General features: G+C 44.2%; 1 protein-coding gene across 1 annotated transcript in view; it reads right to left on the bottom strand.

Moving 5' to 3' along the window:
• COL13A1 (collagen type XIII alpha 1 chain) overlaps window positions 1-20,229 on the bottom strand; it is a 250,216-nt gene that overhangs the window by 64,984 nt on the left and 165,003 nt on the right. The window contains exons 18-22 of the mRNA XM_073596695.1: window positions 19,008-19,034; window positions 12,905-12,991; window positions 12,125-12,178; window positions 5,885-5,929; window positions 3,873-3,941 (exon numbers count right to left, since the gene is read on the bottom strand). Coding sequence (XP_073452796.1) covers window positions 3,873-3,941; window positions 5,885-5,929; window positions 12,125-12,178; window positions 12,905-12,991; window positions 19,008-19,034 — 282 coding nt within the window. The remainder of the gene's footprint in view (window positions 1-3,872; window positions 3,942-5,884; window positions 5,930-12,124; window positions 12,179-12,904; window positions 12,992-19,007; window positions 19,035-20,229) is intronic.

Here is a 20,229-nt window from a genome sequence, read left to right as displayed (position 1 = left end):
TCACAAAACTAAAGGAATATCTCTATTTTATAACATTCTACACCAGAAACTCCACTTCGTCAAATCATCTCCCCATAACCATTGGGAGAAGACATACACAAGCCACCAATGGCAACAAGCACTGCGGTCTATATACAAATCCACTAAATGCTCTGCACTTTGGGAACTAACCCAAAAACTGTCCCTTAGATGGTGCCTAACCCCATCAAAGTTGGCATCGTTCAGCTCGAACACTAATGACACATGCTGGAGGTGTAACTCAGCTAAAGGCAATATATTCCACATAATGTGGGAGTGCAACTCTATCCAAACGTATTGGAAAACTACTTTTCAAATCTTATCAGACATATCTAATCAACACATACCCCCCGGCACCTGACTTAGCGATTCTAAACCTCACTATAGATATGATACCCCAGCCTGCCAGACATGTGGTTACACATATTCTATTTGCTAGATTGAGCTTAACAAGATTATGGAAAACAAACAGGGCCCCAAACATAGAGAACAAAATAGACTTGGAAAACCTACACTACAGATACGAACTGACCATGGCTTCTAGCGGTGGCTATTTGACTAAGAATAAAAACAAATGGTTACCATGGGAACGGTGGTCTGGAGCCGCAAAATTTCTTTAACAAAGCTGTAACTCAGTTGGTAAAGTCGTGTTAGACTTCAATAGTCCACACACTGTTTTAATATGGGTTATATAATGCTCAGTCATAGCATTTCCCCCAGGCAACAAAAGAGATCCCAATAGGGGTTCCTTGGGGGAAAGTTATAAAGATACAATATGACTATGTGAAAACCTATATTTTCTGCATAACTCTCAGAATAGAATTTCCTGTTAGCAGATCCACAAATATGTTTATGTTCATTAATCAACATGCGATTCTATGTGATCAAGTACAATGTATACATTGTCTTTATATGTATCTGATGTAAAACAATAAAAATCTATTGATGAAAAAAAAAAGAAAAGTGCTGATAATAGCATTTTTGTGCCAGCTTGTAGTAGCGTTTTAGTAGCATTTAAAAGCATTTAGGAGCGTTCAGGGTTTTTTTCTGCTGGAAAAACGCTCCAAATAACTCTACAAAAACTATTTTTTTCTGCTCCTAGACGCTGAAGCTCAAAAAACGCTAATAGCCTAATTTAGTGTGCATAAACACATAGGATAACACTATTTTAAAAATGCTAATAACAGCTTCTAGGAGCTGAAAAACCCTAGTGTGCTTGGAGCCTTAAAGTGATTGTAAATGCTATTTAAAACAAACAAATGCTGTGTGTCACACTTACCTGCTGGATCCTCTTTTCAGGTTCCCCACCTGCTCTCCAGGCTCCTCCTCTTCTTGGTGTGCTACCAAAAGAAGCTGCTTCCTATACCGAGCCATGCTGTCTGCATCCATTGACACAGACAGTGTGCATAGTTGCCAACAGTCCCTATTTGCCCGGAAAATAGGCTTTGCCCCGGGCAGAGGCGGACTGTGTTGGGGGTCTGATCCCCATAAAACACTGCACTGTTCCACTGTCAACGGGTGCAGCACGCGGATGGTCACCATGTCATCCTGGCCCACCCACATAGTAAGCTGGGTGGGCTGGGAGTCAGGCGATTCTGGAAGGGATGTAAGAGCAAACTGCAGCTACCTATTGGCTGAGGAGGTAGCAGGAGGCAGGCTGCATCGCGTGTTGTGGCATGGAGCTGCTCTGCAAGCTGCATGAGGTAAGGAAGAAGAAACTCTCTTATGCCTAAACAGTAATTGAAAGTCTCTCTCTCTCCCTCCATCCCTCTTTTTCACTTCCTTACCACATTCTCCACTATGTAGGGCATTTCAGACTCTATTTAACCACACCACCTTTAAGCCACACTTTGTGCGCCGCAGTCTCTCCAGTTAGGCCATGCCTACAAATGAATGCCCCACCTCTAAATAAAACAATACTCCGCCTACAACAAAAAAGTGTCCCTATACATTTTTTCAGAATGTTGTCAACTATGAGTGTGGCTCTGCCTCAATTTGATTGACAGCAGCGGGCAGTTTTGTCAACCACCCGTAGATTTACGGGCAGCCCGTAAAAACAGGGCACTTTTGTGGTGCCCGTAAATGTCCGTAGAAGCAGAACGGTGCCAGTAAAAATGGCTGAGACAGACGTAGGTGGGAACTACGCATGCACAGCGCAACTCCGGAGTCCGGAAATCCCAGAGACAATCTGATCATGAGCCTGCCCCACGCTGCCTGGCTCACGCCCTCTGATGATGTCATACCGCAAGCCGCCTAAAATGCCCGGAGCCGAGCGGGCAGACGGAGTGGACACGGACAGTGCAATTGAGACAGAGGCACCAGCAACACCGCGAGAGATAGACAGCGCTGGGTGCTGCGAACACAGCCAGGCTGACCCCCTGGATGGACACATAAGGCCCTCTGACCAGTGCCACTGACCAGCACTGAGTGCCACACCCTGTCCTGGCTGCAGCCCCCTGGATAGTGAGTGGTGTGCAGCTGTGCATGCATAGTTACAAGCCAACTTGTTTTGAACTGAGTCCCACCACTGACTGGACCCTGTCCCCTGGCCTGGCTGCAACATCCATCCATTGCTTGACTGGCTTCCACAGACAGGCACAGGCAGCAGTTTCCAGGCAAAAATGTGAGTAGAAAGTTTGTACAAAATCATTGTATGCAATCTCTGTCTGCTGTCTCTCTGCTATCTCCTGTCCGCATGACCATCTCCTGTCCGCATGACCATATCCTGTCCACATGACATGACCATCTCCATGTCTGCAATCTCTGACCATCTCCTGTACCATGTCTGCAGTCTCTGACCATCTCCTGTACTATGTCTGCAGTCTCTGACCAACTCCTGTACTATGTCTGCAGTCTCTGACCATCTCCTGTAGTATGTCTGCAATCTCTGACCATCTCCTGTACCATGTCTGCAGTCTCTGACCGTCTCCTGTACCATGTCTGCAGTCTCTGACCATCTCCTGTAGCATGTCTGCTGTCCTGGCTGTGCTATATTAACCTGACTTTCATGTAAATAGAGAAATTCGGTTTTTGACATTTGTTTAACTTAAACACATTGCTAATAGCACTAGCTACATGTTTATAGTTTAAATATTAAAAGTTGCACCAAAAACAGCCATTTTAGGTACTCTTTTGAAGCGCCAGTAATTTTTAGGCATCTTGCCAGTAAATTTCACTTGGGGGGGGGTTGGCAACACTGGCAGCAGGAGCCAATTTGCCCTGTGAAGAGAGGGAGAGTGAAGAAAGCCACTGCTCTTAATCACAGTGCTGATTCGAGTATGGGCTCAGGTAAGTAAAAAGGTGGCTGGGGGGGGGGGGGGGGGGCGGGGGGGCTGCACACAGAAGGTTTTTTTTTTTTTACCTTACTGCAAAGAATGTATTGAAGTAAAAAACTTTCTACCTTTACAACTACTGTAATTAGGCTCCTACTCTCATGCTATTTTGGTCCCACCTACTTATTATATGTTCTGCCTAACTTCCATGTAATAGAAAAATTAATGCAGCCTTTTTTTGTGACCTGAATCATTAAACTAGTCAAATCAACAGCCACTTTCACTATTGCAGGATGCACAATGTTCTAATGTGCTACAGTGATATCACCAAATCCTAGAAAATATGGGTTTCCTTCCTGAAATATTGCTCAAGCCCACAATATGATCTCAGTTATGCAATGTATCCAAGGACATCAACAGTATACGTATACTTATTAAAAGCAAAACATTTGCTTTATTGATTGAAAAATACAATTTACTATATTTTAACAGCGCAAAACAGTCACATAGTACTGTATGTAATACATTAAAAAAAACATAACAAAAAGGATACAGTACATAAATACAGCTTTATTTTATTACCTGTAATGCCTCACTTAGGTTGCTATTATATTCCACAATGTTGAATTTTCCTGGATCCCCTTTAGGACCCTAAAAGGAAACATAGAACTTTTACTATGGGGTTGATACACTGACCAACATTTTCAAAAAAGACAGCATGATTGGACAATACCTATGAACCCATAAGGGTCCGTTCACATGGGCATATGCGTATTTTCTGCATAAATGCAGGTACTTGCTGGCAGGAAGATCCTGCAGGAAATACACCTCTATATGACTCATGTTTACATGCACACAGTGTTTAGACATGAACAATTTATTTATTTATTTATTTCAGGTACTTATATAGCGCCGTCAATTTACGCAGCACTTTACATATATATTATACATTCACATCAGTCCCTATACCCTCAAGGAGCTTACAATCTAAGGTCCCTAACTCACATTCATACCTATACTAGGGCCAATTTAGACAGGATCCAATTAACCTACCAGCATGTCTTTGGATTCTTCTTTCATTAAAATGAATGGGTATGCGTTTAAGCACGTATGTGTTTAGACGTGTTTATGTGTGCTCACATGTAAAATCTGCATACTTGGATCCATTGGGGGTTTTATTTTTATTTTTTTTTTGCACAGTTAAACGCGGCGCACATTTTTGCAGAGAGGCGCAGCTATGTGAATGGGTTCTTTGATTACTATAGTGCTGTGTTTAGGTGCACACAAAACTATGCACGGTGTGCTTTTAAAGGCAGCACTTTTTCTGCCCATGCGAATGAGCCCTATTAGTCAACTTTAATTACACACATGACATTTCTGAATATTTTTGTATTGGCTTTTAATTTTGGAATTATACTTTTTTTTTGCATAAAGCAGGGTCTCAGGATCTGTTAATAAGAAAAACGGGAGTTACCATTGCTGAATTGCCATTGATGATACCTGTCGTGAGGCTGTCATCCTCAATTGCTTAGTAAATCCAGCCATATACTATTACATTTTTTACATTCAGCCACCATGTGAAAGAAAAAAAAAGTAACAGATTCCTCCATCTACACAGACAGCACAGATGAATGAATCCCTTTGCTGGCAATTGGATGCAGGCCAACAATCTTCTGTATAGTTCCTTTGATATTTCTGTCGAAGAATATTGGGTGGAAGGGGGCCGACAGGGAATATCATACAGTGTATGGCCAGCCTTAGTGCCCAGCCTGGAACCAGTACGTGCAAAATAGGTGCCCCAACACTTCACTGGCTGCACACTTGTTCAAAGGTCAGAGACATACTAATTGGTGAAAAAAGAAGTCAGCTGATGCAAGTGCTGTATTTCTATCCTGGTCGAGTTCCCTCAAAGTATATCTAAAGCTAAAGCTTTTTTAAATCTTTAGATACAGTAGGCAAGAATTAAGCCTGGTACACACTATCAGTTTTTTTTTTCTTCAACCCAGCGGGCTGAACAAAAAAACCCTGAAGAACTCAGGAGGAGATCCGGTACTAACGATCTCCCCCACTGAGCTATTGTGCTCTGACAGGGGGACGGTCCCCTTGCCAAAACACACTGGTCAGTGCTCTCAGGAGACGGTCAGAGACTGCAATCCGACGTTCAGCCAGCTATGGTGTGACCGGTTACCATACACATGGGCCGAATGTTGGCCAGTTTCTATTGAACCGGCTGATACTGCCCTATGTTTGGCCCGTGTGTACAGGGCTTTAGACCCTCCATTAGGTTTTATATTCCTGACAGTACATATTTTTTTCAGTGAAACACAAATAAAATAATATTGTATTGCATACATGTACACACCTACATAGATATTGCCTTTATATTTTTTAATTTATATAGTACAGAAACTATTTGTTGAATGTGAATTTATCTAAATCAATGTGTTAAACACAGCCTAGATAAAAGTAAAGTGGGTGGGCAAATAACCCAAAAGCATATTGATGTCTGATTGCTGGTGTGGGCTAAATGATTGTGTTTTTGCTTTTTGTAGTAGTCTAGAAACTATCCCACAGAAGGAACTAATTCAACTCACTCTTGGTCCAGAAGGGCCTTGATCTCCTTTTGCTCCTGCAGCACCCTGTAAATACATTAAGAATCAGTGGAACTGAAGAAGTTGCTAAACAAATCGAAATTCTAGAACAGGGGTATTGAATTAAAATTCACGGAGGTCCAACCCGTAAAATTTTCTTCCAGCCGAGGTCTGAATGAATCCCCTGTTAATGACCATTGATCATTCACATCATCACCTCCTCCTCTAAAATCACAATCTCATTTTTTTTCCATCAGTTTCCTCAGTCCTCGTTTACATCACAGTTTTCCCTTGACAGTGGTGTCCTCTGCCCCCCTCGTCACATCACCCCCCCAAAGTAGTGTCCCCTACCCTCCCTTCACACTGACCACCCCAGTAGTGCCCTCTGCCCCCACCTTCACATCCCCCCTCAGCAATATCCTCTGCCCAGGGCCGTCTTTAATATTGATTGGACCCTGGGCAAAACTTTTCCTGCCCCCCCCCCCCCCCCCCATGCAGTTTTGCTCTCCACCTTCTCTGGGACATACAATAAATAGCAGCTGGACTCAAATTCAGTTTACTGAATCAGATCAGGCAGTGATTGCGATTGGTTGCCAGAGGTTACAGTGTATCATTACCGCTCACTGACTGGTTGCTAGAGGTTACAGGCTCACTGATTAGTTGCTAGAGGTTACAGCACATCATTTCTGCTTGTTGATTGGCTGCTAGAGATTACTGTGGATATGACCTCAGGGGGGCATGATATTTACATATGAATGCCAGTAATTTACATGTAAACACAGGGTCTGCAGGTGAGTCATCTGTACACAACAATAGGGCAGATCTGGGCAGCATTACTAGCAGCACTTCACACTGAGATATTGGGACACAGCATGGGACTAAAACCTCAAGGGACGGGGGAATTTAAACCAGGATAGTTGGCAAGTATGAGGCAGCTGCTTTGGGCCCCATGACAATGACAGGGCCCTGGGCAGCTGCCCCTTTTGCCCTGCCTTAAAAACGGCCCTGCCTCTGCCCCCTATTCACATTGCAGTCACCCTCAGCTCTGCCCCTCCATCACATTGCAGCCCCCCTAAGCTCTGCACCCCATTCACATTGCAGCCCCAATCAGCTCTGCTCCCCCCATTCACATTGCAGCCCCCCTCATATCCACCCCCCATTCACATTACACCCCCCCAAGCTCTGTCCCCATTCACATTGCAGCCCCCCTCAGCTCTGCTCCCCCCATTCACATTGCAGCCCCCCTCAGCACTGCTCCCCCCATTCACATTGCAGCCCCCCTCAGCTCTGCTCCCCCATTCACATTGCAGCCCCCCTCAGCTCTGCTCCCCCCATTCACATTGCAGCCCCCCTCAGCTCTGCTCCCCCCATTCACATTGCATCCCCCTTCAGCTCTGCTCCCCCATCCACATTGCAGCCCCCCTCAGCTCTGCTCCTCCCATTCACATTGCAGGCCCACTCAGCTCTGCCCCCCTTCATTCACATTGCAGCCCCCCTCAGCTCTGCTCCTCTCATTCACATTGCAGGCCCACTCAGCTCTGCTCCCCCCATTCACATTGCAGCCCCCCTCAGCTCTGCTCCCCCCATTCACATTGCAGCCCCCCTCAGCACTGCTCCCCCCATTCACATTGCAGCCCCCCCTCAGCTCTGCTCCCCCCATTTACATTGCAGCCCCCCTAAGCTCTGCTCCCCCATTCACATTGCAGCCCCCCTCAGCTCTGCTCCCCCCATTCACATTGCAGCCCCCCTCAGCTCTGCTCCCCCCATTCACAGTGCATCTGCCTTCAGCTCTGCTCCCCCCATCCACATTGCAGCCCCCCTCAGCTCTACTCCTCCCATTCACATTGCAGGCCCACTCAGCTCTGCTCCCCCATTCACATTGCAGCCCCCCTCAGCTCTGCTCCTCCCATTCACATTGCAGCCCCCCTCAGCACTGCTCCCCCCATTCACATTGCAGCCCCCCCTCAGCTCTGCTCCCCCATTCACATTGCAGCCCCCCTCAGCTCTGCTCCCCCCATTCACATTGCAGCCCCCCTCAGCTCTGCTCCCCCCCCCCATTCACATTGCATCCCCCTTCAGCTCTGCTCCCCCATCCACATTGCAGCCCCCCTCAGCTCTGCTCCTCCCATTCACATTGCAGGCCCACTCAGCTCTGCTCCCCCATTCACATTGCAGCCCCCCTAAGCTCTGCTCCTCCCATTCACATTGCAGGCCCACTCAGCTCTGCTCCCCCCATTCACATTGCAGCCCCCCTCATATCCACCCCCCATTCACATTGCACCCCCCAAGCTCTGTCCCCATTCACATTGCAGCCCCCCTCAGCTCTGCTCCCCCATTCACATTGCAGCCCCCCTCAGCACTGCTCCCCCCATTCACATTGCAGCCCCCCCTCAGCTCTGCTCCCCCCATTCACATTGCAGCCCCCCTCAGCTCTGCATCCCCCCATTCACATTGCATCCCCCTTCAGCTCTGCTCCCCCATCCACATTGCAGCCCCCCTCAGCACTGCTCCCCCCCATTCACATTGCAGCCCCCCTCAGCTCTGCTCCCCCCATTCACATTGCAGCCCCCCCTCAGCTCTGCTCCCCCATTCACATTGCAGCCCCCCTCAGCTCTGCTCCCCCCATTCACATTGCAGCCCCCCTCAGCTCTGCTCCCCCATTCACATTGCAGCCCCCCTCAGCTCTGCTCCCCCCATTCACATTGCATCCCCCTTCAGCTCTGCTCCCCCATCCACATTGCAGCCCCCCTCAGCTCTGCTCCTCCCATTCACATTGCAGGCCCACTCAGCTCTGCTCCCCCATTCACATTGCAGCCCCCCTCAGCTCTGTTCCTCCCATTCACATTGCAGGCCCACTCAGCTCTGCTCCCCCCATTCACATTGCAGTCCCCCTCATATCCACCCCCCATTCACATTGCACCACCCCAAGCTCTGTCCCCATTCACATTGCAGCCCCCCTCAGCTCTGCTCCCCCCATTCACATTGCAGCCCCCCTCAGCACTGCTCCCCCCATTCACATTGCAGCCCCCCTTAGCTCTGCTCCCCCCATTCACATTGCAGCCCCCCTCAGCTCTGCTCCCCCCATTCACATTGCAGCCCCCCTCAGCTCTGCTCCCCCCATTCACATTGCATCCCCCTTCAGCTCTGCTCCCCCATCCACATTGCAGCCCCCCTCAGCTCTGCTCCTCCCATTCACATTGCAGGCCCACCCAGCTCTGCTCCCCCATTCACATTGCAGCCCCCCTCAGCTCTGCTCCTCCCATTCACATTGCAGGCCCACTCAGCTCTGCCCCCCCATTCACATTGCAAGCCCACTCAACTCTGCCCCCCCATTCACATTGCAAGCCCACTCAACTCTGCCCCCCCCCCCATATCACATTGCAGCCCCCTTAGCTCTGCTCCTCCCATTCACTTTGAACTCCCCCTAAGCTCTGCTCCCCCTATTCACATTGCAGCCCCCCTCAGCTCTGCTCCCCCAATTCACATTTTAGCCCCCCTCAGCTCTGCCCCACGTTCACATTGCAGCCCCCCTCAGCTCTTCTCCTCCCATTCACAGTGCAGCCCCCTCAGCTTTTCTTCCCATAGCTCAGCACTCCCATTCTCATTACAATCCCTCACAGCTCTGTCCACCCATTCACAGTGCAGCCCTGCTCAACTTTACCTCCCATAGTTCTAGACCCCCATTCACATTACAGACCCCCACTAATTCTGCCCCCCCCCATTTACATTGTAGCCCTGCCCCTTTACTCTCCTACCTTACTTGGGTACACAGAGCAGAGAGCAGGAGGCAGGACAGCTCCAGACAGCAGGAGACACAGCAGCTTTTGATGGAGGGTGGGAGTGGGAGCTGCCAGAATAACCTTTCCAAGTGTCCCAGCAGGTGATTGGTTGCAAGGACCCAACAACCAATGCAGCTCCCGCCCACCATCCAAAGCTGCTTTGTCTCCCAATCTCTGTCTAGCATTGTCCCAGGGCTACCTCGCTGTGATGACAGTGGTAGCTGAGGTGAAGAACTGGCTCCTAAATGGCGGTCTGACGGTGGGACAGTGACAGTCCGCATCTGGCTCGCGGTCCCCCGTTTAGTGATGACTGTTCTAGATTCTACTAACATTCAGGGAAACTATTTTGTTGGGTATATAAATACTTGACCTTTTAACTCACAAACATCACCAGAAAGTGACTCGGTAATGGAGTATACACAACACACCTGCAACAGATGGTTACAGATGTTTGATGTTAGACACCCAATTCTGTCAATTATAGGATGTTTATGGGAACCATCACACTTAGCACACATCTCCATTCCCCACCTGATAAATCTCATAATGAGACGTGTGTGTGATTATCTATTCACCAGCCTCTTCTGGCATAATAAATGTAATATATTGCAACTTACCAATCATTAGATGTGGTGGCTGCATTCATTTTCTTTTTAGGCATTTTTCCCTCAGTTTTTACCTGATGCATTAGCCAGTAACACACCTCTTGTATTAGAGTGCCTCCGTTCTGGATGAAGGAGCAACAGAGACACCTTTGGACAGCAGCATTGTTAATCTTGGGGGAGGGCAGTGTTAGATGCACTAGCAGATAGAGATGGGCCAAACACCCCCCTTGGTTCTGTTCGCAGCAGAACTCCCGAACAAAGGAAAAGTTCTGCCAAGAACTGTGAACTCCATTGAAGTCTATGGGAGCCGAACATGAGAAATCAAAAGTCCCCATTTTGAAGGCTTATATGAGAGTAATTGGCCATAAAAAGGGTATGGAGTCCGGGTACTGCCCTGGGGGACATGTATCTGCTAATAAAAAAAAAAAACATTGTTTTTAAAGGAACAGTGATTTTATTGATACTAAAGGGAAGCAATAAAAAAAAAAATCCTTTAAATATAGTGCCTGGGGGGTCCCCTTAGTCTGCCTGTAAAGTGGTTCATCTGTAGCATGCATAGAACATGCTGCAGCAAAAATGACATTTCTAAAGAAAAAAAAATGAGTCAAATCACATTTAAATTGACTCATGGTTGCAATTGCCGGAACTCGGCTATTTAAAAAAAAATAATGAAAAAAATGTAAAAGAAAAAATTGGTTGGCAAGGATGCCGCGGCCGGCTTCCTGCCCCCGCTTCTTAACAACCAGCTTTTCACTGTGCCCTGATTGGGCAAAGCTTTGCAGCATGCAGTGCAATGCAGGGCGTTCGGCGGAGTGAACATCCGCCAAACGCCCCGCATATTCGGGTGGTCGCCGTACGGTGCTCGGCCCGGACCCTTCACCCAACTCTACTAGCAGATTTAGGTACACTAACAAATTGAAACTGAACAGCAAGCAGTTACAGCTGTTTTTTCCTTTTGGGATAAAGGTTTTACATCTATAAAAGCTGATCATTGTAAGCACTCTACTGTCAGTAGTAAATGGATTGTCTTAACCCTGTAACTGCTACATCTGCAGAACAGCTTTTTCTGTTGAAAAAAACAGACTTACTGGCCAGATCATTAGTTGAAAATAAAAGAAAGAAAGCCTGCAAAAAAGTAAACTAATGCAGAATTGGTAAGCTGCAATATCAGAGATGTTTGCTTTTGGATTTAATACAACCTTAAGTCATAGGGGTTGATTTTCTAAAACTGGAGGGTGTAAAATCTGCTGCAGCTTTACACAGAAACCAGCTTCCATTTTTTTTTGTCAAAGCTTAATTGACCAAGCTGAAGTTAGCAGCTGATTGGCTACTATGCATAGCTGCACCAAATTTTGCACTCTCCAATTTTAATAAATCAACCCCCATAATGTACTAGCATGCACTATATACTAGCACATTATGACAGACTTAGCTGTCATAATGTGCCCTCCAGCGTTGTGCTGTCACAGCTTCCACTGGTCCTGGGCACTTCTATCCTGGTCTCCCTTCTGGGTCCCATGTCTATGGTTGCTTGAATGATCAGGCCGCTATGACGTCACTCCTACACATTCACACTGCATATTTGCCTTTAGTAAAACAACCTCTTTTTGTCTTCTCAGAGTATTGCTAGGACATCCAATGTGTACAGTGTTTCTTTGAGATTTGTTTATAACAGTCTTATGGGCAATTGAGTATGGGTAAGAGAAATATGTCAGATCTTCCACTGATTTTAAAAAATTACATTAGCGCCTAATTGGATACCTGGCCAAAAATCTAACAAAAACAACACAGGTTGTGTGTTTTTAGGAATACTTTGAACCACATAAACAATTACTTCACTGGATGTCATAATGACCTACCTTATCACCCTCTTGACCTGGAATTCCAGGTTGGCCAACAGCACCGGTTTCTCCCTAAGCAAACATAGAAAAGAGGTAGGAAATGGGAGACAATGCACATTTGTTTAACAGAGTCTCGATAAAAAGATATATGTACTTTTAGTTGCTTTTTTTCTTTGACCTTTCCTCATCTTTGGCGATATAAAAGAAATAATGATGATATAAAAGAAGTTGCCTTTTTATGCTCAGTTTGTCATATTTCAGCCTTCAAAGAGACGGCAACATCTTTTAACCTGTCTATCACAAACGTCTTACGCTTTGTGTTAACTCTAACAAGATCACCCAAATTGATATCAAAGGTGTTTTATCAGTTTAACACTATAGACTGAATTTTAATCAGGTCTCTTGAATCACATTCTCTGTGATCTAAAGTAAAATGTGAATGATATATCAATTTTGAAATGACAGCCATAGCTACTTTTAACAGAAGGATAACATAGGCACTGCCCGGCCCTGGAGAAATCTTGCACAGCTTGTAAATCTTGTTAGAGGACAAACTAGCAGAAATGTGCCCATCCCTTGAATGAATTGCATAGCTCATTAGGGTTTGGTGTGTCACACATGGCTGATTCATAGGTTTCTGGCAGTCTGGTGGGAGTAAGTGTGTGTCATAGTATATACAGGGCATGCTGTGGCATGTAGTCCCTCCAGTTCTAAAACACAAAAGGCACGAAGGCCATGCTGCTTTGGTTTCCCACAAATGTCTCATGTTTGCTATAATTTAGGTAGTAACATACAGACCTTTGGTCCTGGAGGTCCTGGTAGGCCCGGAGTACCAGGTTCTCCTTTAACTCCACCAAGTGCATTGCCAGTGTCACCTTTTTCACCCTGTATAGAAAACAGGCATGTGGTAATTTTCACAGGTTTTGGATACATACTTCTACATAGAAGTATCCATAAGACATAGTGCAGTAAGCAATAGTAACAGAAATAAGGCCACCCGTGCAAAAGGCTTACCCTAGCATGTTGCTAGATACGTGTATTGGAGTATCCACTCAAAATTACGCTGTTGATTCTCCTTGCTGGCTTAACCTGGGGCTCTTTCCTACACCATTCAAATGTATTCATTGAAGACTTTCCCATCTACATATCTCCTTCAAACAAGTTAGAAAAGTTTATGGATGTGGACAAAAATGGCACCCAGTCAAGTTCTGAAGTTATTTTCTCCCCTGTGCTGCACTCAAAGGCAGCATATACCAGAAAAGTTTTTGAGCTCATATCCCTCTTGCTGAGGATGATATTTGTTCACTACCTCCAGTGGTGGACACTATGTCAAAGATCTGTGGTAACCTCTAGAAACCAGATCTAGGGAATGGGTTATGGCAGGGGTCTCCAAACGTTCTAAACAAAGTTACAGTTTATTGTCCTTCAAACTGCAGGAGGGCTGGACTGTGACCAGCGTAGAAATTTTCCTGGCATCAGTGGGAGTAAACATGACCACATTTGGTATTAGGTGGAGGAATAGTACCCTATCATTGTTATCATTGGGAGGAATAGTGCCCCATTACCAATGTCAAAAGAGAAATGGTGCCCCGTTGTGAATGTCAGTTGGCAGAACAGTGTCCTGTATCAGTGAAAGAATAGTGCCCCAAGGGCAAGATAAAGGCAAGCAAAGGGCCACGTCTGGCCCCTGAGACAGTTTGGAGACCACTGTCTTTTGGCATAGCTATTTCCATTGTGTTGAGCTATTTAAGGAGGCAACCCTGCAACCTTACTGAACATTTCCTCACTGCTAGGTTTTCAGGGGAGGCCTTCTAAGAATGATTTTTGGTTAAGCAGGCATACCACGTTGTAGAGCAACCTGATCCACTAAACAGAACCCCCACCATGTTCATTGCTAAGTTTCAAGTGTATCGAAGCCCAAGAGCAAATTTTTACTATATTGCAGCTTATCAATCATTAGATGTGGTGACTGCATTAGTTTTCTTTTTAGGGCTTTTTTTATCCCTTTATTTTCACCTGGTGACAATACTCACTCACTGTACTCTGTCTATGAAGAAGCAGCATTATCACCCTGCTCACTTCTGATTTGGGCTACCGAAAACCCCCCCATTTCCTCATTTATATAACATAGAGGGAAGATGTTCTGTAGTCCATACTGGCAGGGATGATAACGCTGTTTGAAATTTCAGTGCAGCAGAGGCAGGGTGCACAGGAAGTTAGGACATTTCAGGTAGGATCAATATGTTTTTTTTCTGTCTTGCAGCAGACAAAACAAGAAGGAAGCATGCATGTATTAGAAAGAATACATAATAATAATAATAATAATAATAATAATAATAATAATAAGAAGAAGAAGAAGAAGAAGAAGAAGAAGAAGAATATATTATTATTATTATTATTATTATTATTATTATTATTATTATTAATAATAATAATAATAATAATAATAATAATAAATTCCTAATTTTTTTTATTTAGTCCATTTTTGCCCTAATTACATTTTGAAAAAGGTATTCTGGGGTTACATAGTTGGTAAGGTTGAATAAGCAGTTGAATTAACAAGGGATAAATAGGCTGTTTACTTTCCAAAGTAATTTGCAATCTGTAAGGGACTTATTTGGAACAGTCTAATTGGCATTAGCAAATAAAGCCCTCTGTCTGTTATCTTAACAGAGAAGAGGGAAATATCCACCTAAAAAAAACATCTCAGTATCTGTAGACTCAAACTCCCCAGAGCAAGTTCATAGGCCTATGTCCAAAAGTTTTACAGCTAGCTAAAACAAACTAGATCAAAATATGCCATATACCTTGCCAGACTGCCTAATGTAATTTGTAATCTCATCTGATTATTTACCAACCCTAAGGGGACCATCCAGTGGTTTTAACACTTGGCAAACTGACATACTGTTCTTGAATGCTAACATAATACACTCAGTTCATTGTATTGTATGGCTCATCAAAACGAATGTACTAATTGCTCTATCTTTCTATTTGTCAAATTGGGTAATTTCCAGTTTTGGTTCTGTTTGGGTATTTCAAGCCTAAGACCCCTTTCACACTGGGGAGTTTTTCAGGCACATTTGGGCTAAAAATAGCGCCTGTAAAGTGCCTGAAAAACGGCTCCCCTGCAGTCTTAGTGTGAAAGCCGGAGTGCTTTCACACTGAGGTGATGCGATAGCAGGACATAAAAAAAAACTCCTGCAAGCAGTATCTTTGGAGAGGTGAAGGAGCGTTGTATACACGGCTCCTAAACCAATCCTGCCCATTGAAATGAATGGGCAGCGCTGCCGAACCGCCTGCAAAGCGCTGCAGCGGCACGTTGGGTCGTTTTAACCCTTTTTAGTGTGGGTTAAAAGCACCCGAAAAGCCCCGCAAAAATGACGGTAAAATAGCGGTGCTTTACCGCCGTCGGCGCCGACGCCCCAGTATGAAAGCAGCCTTAGTCAGGCCATACATTACACAATTTTCTTTCCTTTCAGTCACAGGTTGAAGTAAAGAAAAATAGCTTGATTGCCCCATGAACAGAGTCAGTGTTGATGGGGGAATCCCTCCAGCTGTACTATTATATTCTGACAATGGGAGGTTTCCCAGATGTCAGAATACAACACTTACAGCTGGCCTGCTGAGCAAGCCGAATTTCAATCAATCTAGGGCAGACTTTAAGCCTAGTACACAATAGCAGTTTTTTTTCGTTCAACCCAGCAGGGCTGAACGATAAAAATGGATAGCTCCGGAGGAGCCGCTGTCCTAACAATCCAATACAGCAATTTCCCCTGCTGTGCTATTATGTGCTGACAGAACACTCCGGTCAGTGCTATGAGCCATTGGCTGAGAGTGCTAATTGGGAGACCTGATCGGCAGACCTTTTTTCAGTCATGCCCCTTCGACAGAAGCCAGCAGACTGGCCGGCTTCTGTCGGACCGACTTTAGTACATACAAGCCGAATGTTGGCCTTTTATATATTGAATATGGACCTTGCTCTGTGCACTGGTGTGCAGTCATGTTGGAACAGGAAGGGGCCATCCCTAAACTGTTCCCACAAAGTTGGGAGCATAAAATTGTCCAAAATGTCTTTGTATGCTGATGCCTTAAGAGTTCCCTTCACTGGAACTAAGGGGCCTAGCCCAACCCCTGAAAAACAACCCCACACCATAATCCACCCACCACCAAATGATTTGGACCAGTGCATAAAGCAAAGTCCATAAAGACATGGATGAGCGAGTTTGGGGTGGAGGAACTTAACTGGCCTGTACAGAGTCCTGACCTCAACCTGATAGAACATCTTTGGGATGATTTATAGCGGAGACTGCAAGCCAGGCCTTCTCATCCACATCAGTGCCTGACCTCAAATGCACTTCTGGAAGAATGGGGAAACATTCCCATAGACACACTCCTAAACCTTGTGGACAGCCTTCCCAGAAGAGGTGAAGCTGTTATAGCTGCAAAGGGTGGGCCAACTCAATATTGAGCCCTACAGACTAAGATTGGGATGCCATTAAAGTTCATGTGCGTGTAAAGGCAGGTGTCCCAATACTTTTGGTAATACCGTGTAATCTGGAAATTTTTTTTAAAACGAGTACAATTTTATTGTAATATACAGTGGGGACAGAAAGTATTCAGACCCCCTTAAATTTTTCACTCTTTGTTATATTGCAGCCATTTGCTAAAATCATTTAAGTTCATTTTTTTCCTCATTAATGTACACACAGCACCCCATATTGACAGAAAAACACAGAATTATTGACATTTTTGCAGATTTATTAAAAAAGAAAAACTGAAATATCACATGGTCCTAAGTACTCAGACTTTTTGCTGTGACACTCATATATTTAACTCTGTCCATTTCTTCTGATCATCCTTGAGATGGTTCAACACCTTTATTTGAGTCCAGTTGTGTTTGATTATACTGATTGGACTTGATTAGGAAAGCCACACACCTGTCTATATAAGACCTTACAGCTCACAGTGCATGTCAGAGCAAATGAGAATCATGAGGTCAAAGGAACTGCCTGAATAGTTCAGAGACATAATTGTGACAAGGCATAGATCTGGCCAAGGTTAAAAAAAAATTCTGCTGCACGTAAGGTTCCTACGAGCACAGTGGCCTCCATAATCCTTAAATGGAAGACGTTTGGGATGACCAGAACCCTTCCTAGAGCTGGCCGTCTGGCCAAACTGAGCTATCAGGGGAGGAGAGCATTGGTGAGAGAGGTAAAGAAGAACCCAAAGATCACTGTGGCTGAGCTCCAGAGATGCAGTCAGGAGATGGGAGAAAGTTGTAGAAAGTCAACCATCACTGCAGCCCTCCACCAGTCGGGGCTTTATGGCAGAGTGGCCCAACGGAAGCCTCTCCTCAGTGCAAGACACATGAAAGCCCGCATGGAGTTTGCTAAAAAACACCTGAAGGACTCCAAGATGGTGAGAAATAAGATTCTCTGGTCTGATGAGACCAAGATAGAACTTTTTGGCCTTAATTCTAAGCAGTATGTGTGGAGAAAACCAGGCACTGCTCATCACCTGTCCACTACAGTCCCAAAAGTGAAGCATGGTGGTGGCAGCATCATGCTGTGGGGGTGTTTTTCAGCTGCAGGGACAGGGTGACAATCGAGGGAAAGATGAATGTGGCCAAGTACAGGGATATCCTGGAGTGCTCAGGACCTGAGACTGGGCCGAAGGTTTACCTTCCAACAAGACAATGACCCTAAGCACACAGCTAAAATAACGAAGGAGTGGCTTCACAACAACTCCGTGACTGTTCTTGAATGGCCCAGCCAGAGCCCTGACTTAAACCCAATTGAGCATCTCTAGAGAAACCTAAAAATGGCTGTCCACCAACGTTTACTATCCAACCTGACAACTGGAGAGGATCTGCAAGGAAGAATGGAAGAGGATCCCCAAATCCAGGTGTGAAAAACTTGTTGCATCTTTCCCAAAAAGACTCATGGCTGTATTAGATCAAAAGGGTGCTTTTACTAAATACTGAGCAAAGGGTCTAAATACTTAGGACCATGTGATATTTCAGTTTTTCTTTTATAATAAATCTGCAAAAATGTCAACAATTCTGTGTTTTTCTGTCAATATGGGGTGCTGTGTGTACATTCATGAGGGAGAAAAATGAACTTAAATGATTTAAGCAAATGGCTGCAATATAACAAAGAGTGAAAAATTTAAGGGGGTCTGAATACTTTCCGTCCCCACTGTACTTTTTTAAATACCCAAAATCTTTTTCATATCAAACAAAACTGCAAAATTATTGTCAACATTTCTTTAATCCTCTCTACAAATAAAAACAGTCATATAATATTTTATCATTAGTTTTATTAAAAAATATTTGACACTTTTATCTAGCTGTAGAACTGCTTTGGAACTGTAAAGTATAGCAGTTAGAACAGTCAATGTTAAATTATTTAACTCAGTAATGACCATCTGTATTATTATCATGTCAGTGTGTATTATAGAGGATGAACTTTGAATGTGCTTCTAAGAGCCTACATCAGTTCTCGTGCTTTGCAAAGGCATTTTCAAGTCTTTATTTTACTCATGAAAAAGGTATCCTTGAAATCTAAGAACAAAGAGATTGATCACACAGAGAAAATTACATAATCCAATTCTAAAAATATCGTAGCGGTCATCCACCGTCCACCTACACATAGCAAGAATTTCCCCTCTCACAGTAGATAGGATTCAGTTCAACAATGATAAGTTTTTAAGTCCAATTTTACATTACTATAGACCTTGTAAATGACATCCTTCCCAATATTAGATTAGAGTTATATTATATATTAGATATTGAACAATGCTGTGTGGAAGGTACACAACTTCCAATCACCTGAAATGTTTCTTGGTAAATAAATAAAGGTGTTAAGGTGTTTAAGGGGAATATAAACTGAACAATATGTACCTTTGCTCCTGAGACTCCTAGTTCACCCTAAAGAAATGCATAAAATAGGCATACATTATTTTAATAAAATAATATAATTTATAATGATTTTAGCTATTGTACTAAACTTACACACAAATAAACTTAAAGGTCCATACAAGAGGTTACTATGAATAGAAGCTGACTTAAAATATTGAAAACTGTAATCATGGATTGTAGGTTGGATTATCCAAGATCTGGACAAAGTGTATTGTGTTTCATGTTTGTATGTACTGTTTGTTTTTTGAGCAATAAAAACCTTTTTGATTAAAAAAACAAAACAAAAAAAAGTACACACAAAGTAACATGTCCGTAGTCTGAACCAAAATACACCCTACTATATCACTAGCAATCAGAAAAAAAAATGATCATAGTACTGTTTGTTTAATGTACTTATAAAATATACTTTCATGAACACTGGCTCAACCCGCAGCGATTGACCATATACAACTAAGGAAAGGGAAAGTGGAGTGGTTGCTCATGGTAACCCGCTAGATGCCTTCTTTCATTTTGATTGTACATCCAGATCTTGGTCTAAATTGATCTGAATTGTACACGACAAATCTAACTTTCTTCTTTAGATTTCGACAGGTAAGGTCAAGTATACTGTAGATGTCAACATTATTGGAGGTATTCAACAAATGTTGTTAATAACTGTAAACTCCAATGAAAAGGTCTAAACCTTGAAATATTTTATACATTGTATTGTCTGTACTGCCTTCCATTGTTATAGCTCGAACTTTGTACAGCACCATGGTGAATAATGGGACTATATAAATAAAAATAAAGAAATATTTTATATTTCATTTGGGCTCATTGGGATGGGTTTAAGCCTATCCTCCATGCAGAGCCGTTGGCAAATGCATGTGCATCCACCTCAGAGTTGCATGCAGGCAGCCCATAGAAGTAGATGCACACACAGCTGTTTGCATGTGGACAGGAGCGGGTGCATGGTTCTCAATGCAGAGACTCTGTGTTTGGGTTTGTGTACCTGCTCCTGCCCACATGTCTAACTTTGACATGTGACTGTGTTCATACACCCGCTGTGTGTGTATCCGCTTCTATAGGCTGCCTGCATACAGCTCTACAGTAGATGCACCTGTATTGGCCAGTGTCTCTGCATGGAGGATGGGCTTAATCACCCATCTCAATGAACCCTTAAAGGGGTTTCAAACCCTCAGGGTTTTTCACCATTCTATGCATT

Source organism: Aquarana catesbeiana, linkage group LG08, assembly GCF_042186555.1.
Source record: "Aquarana catesbeiana isolate 2022-GZ linkage group LG08, ASM4218655v1, whole genome shotgun sequence".
Taxonomy (NCBI): Eukaryota; Metazoa; Chordata; class Amphibia; order Anura; family Ranidae; genus Aquarana; species Aquarana catesbeiana.
The sequence above is the reverse complement of the archived record's forward strand: the minus strand, read 5'-3'. Positions and strand labels throughout refer to the sequence as shown.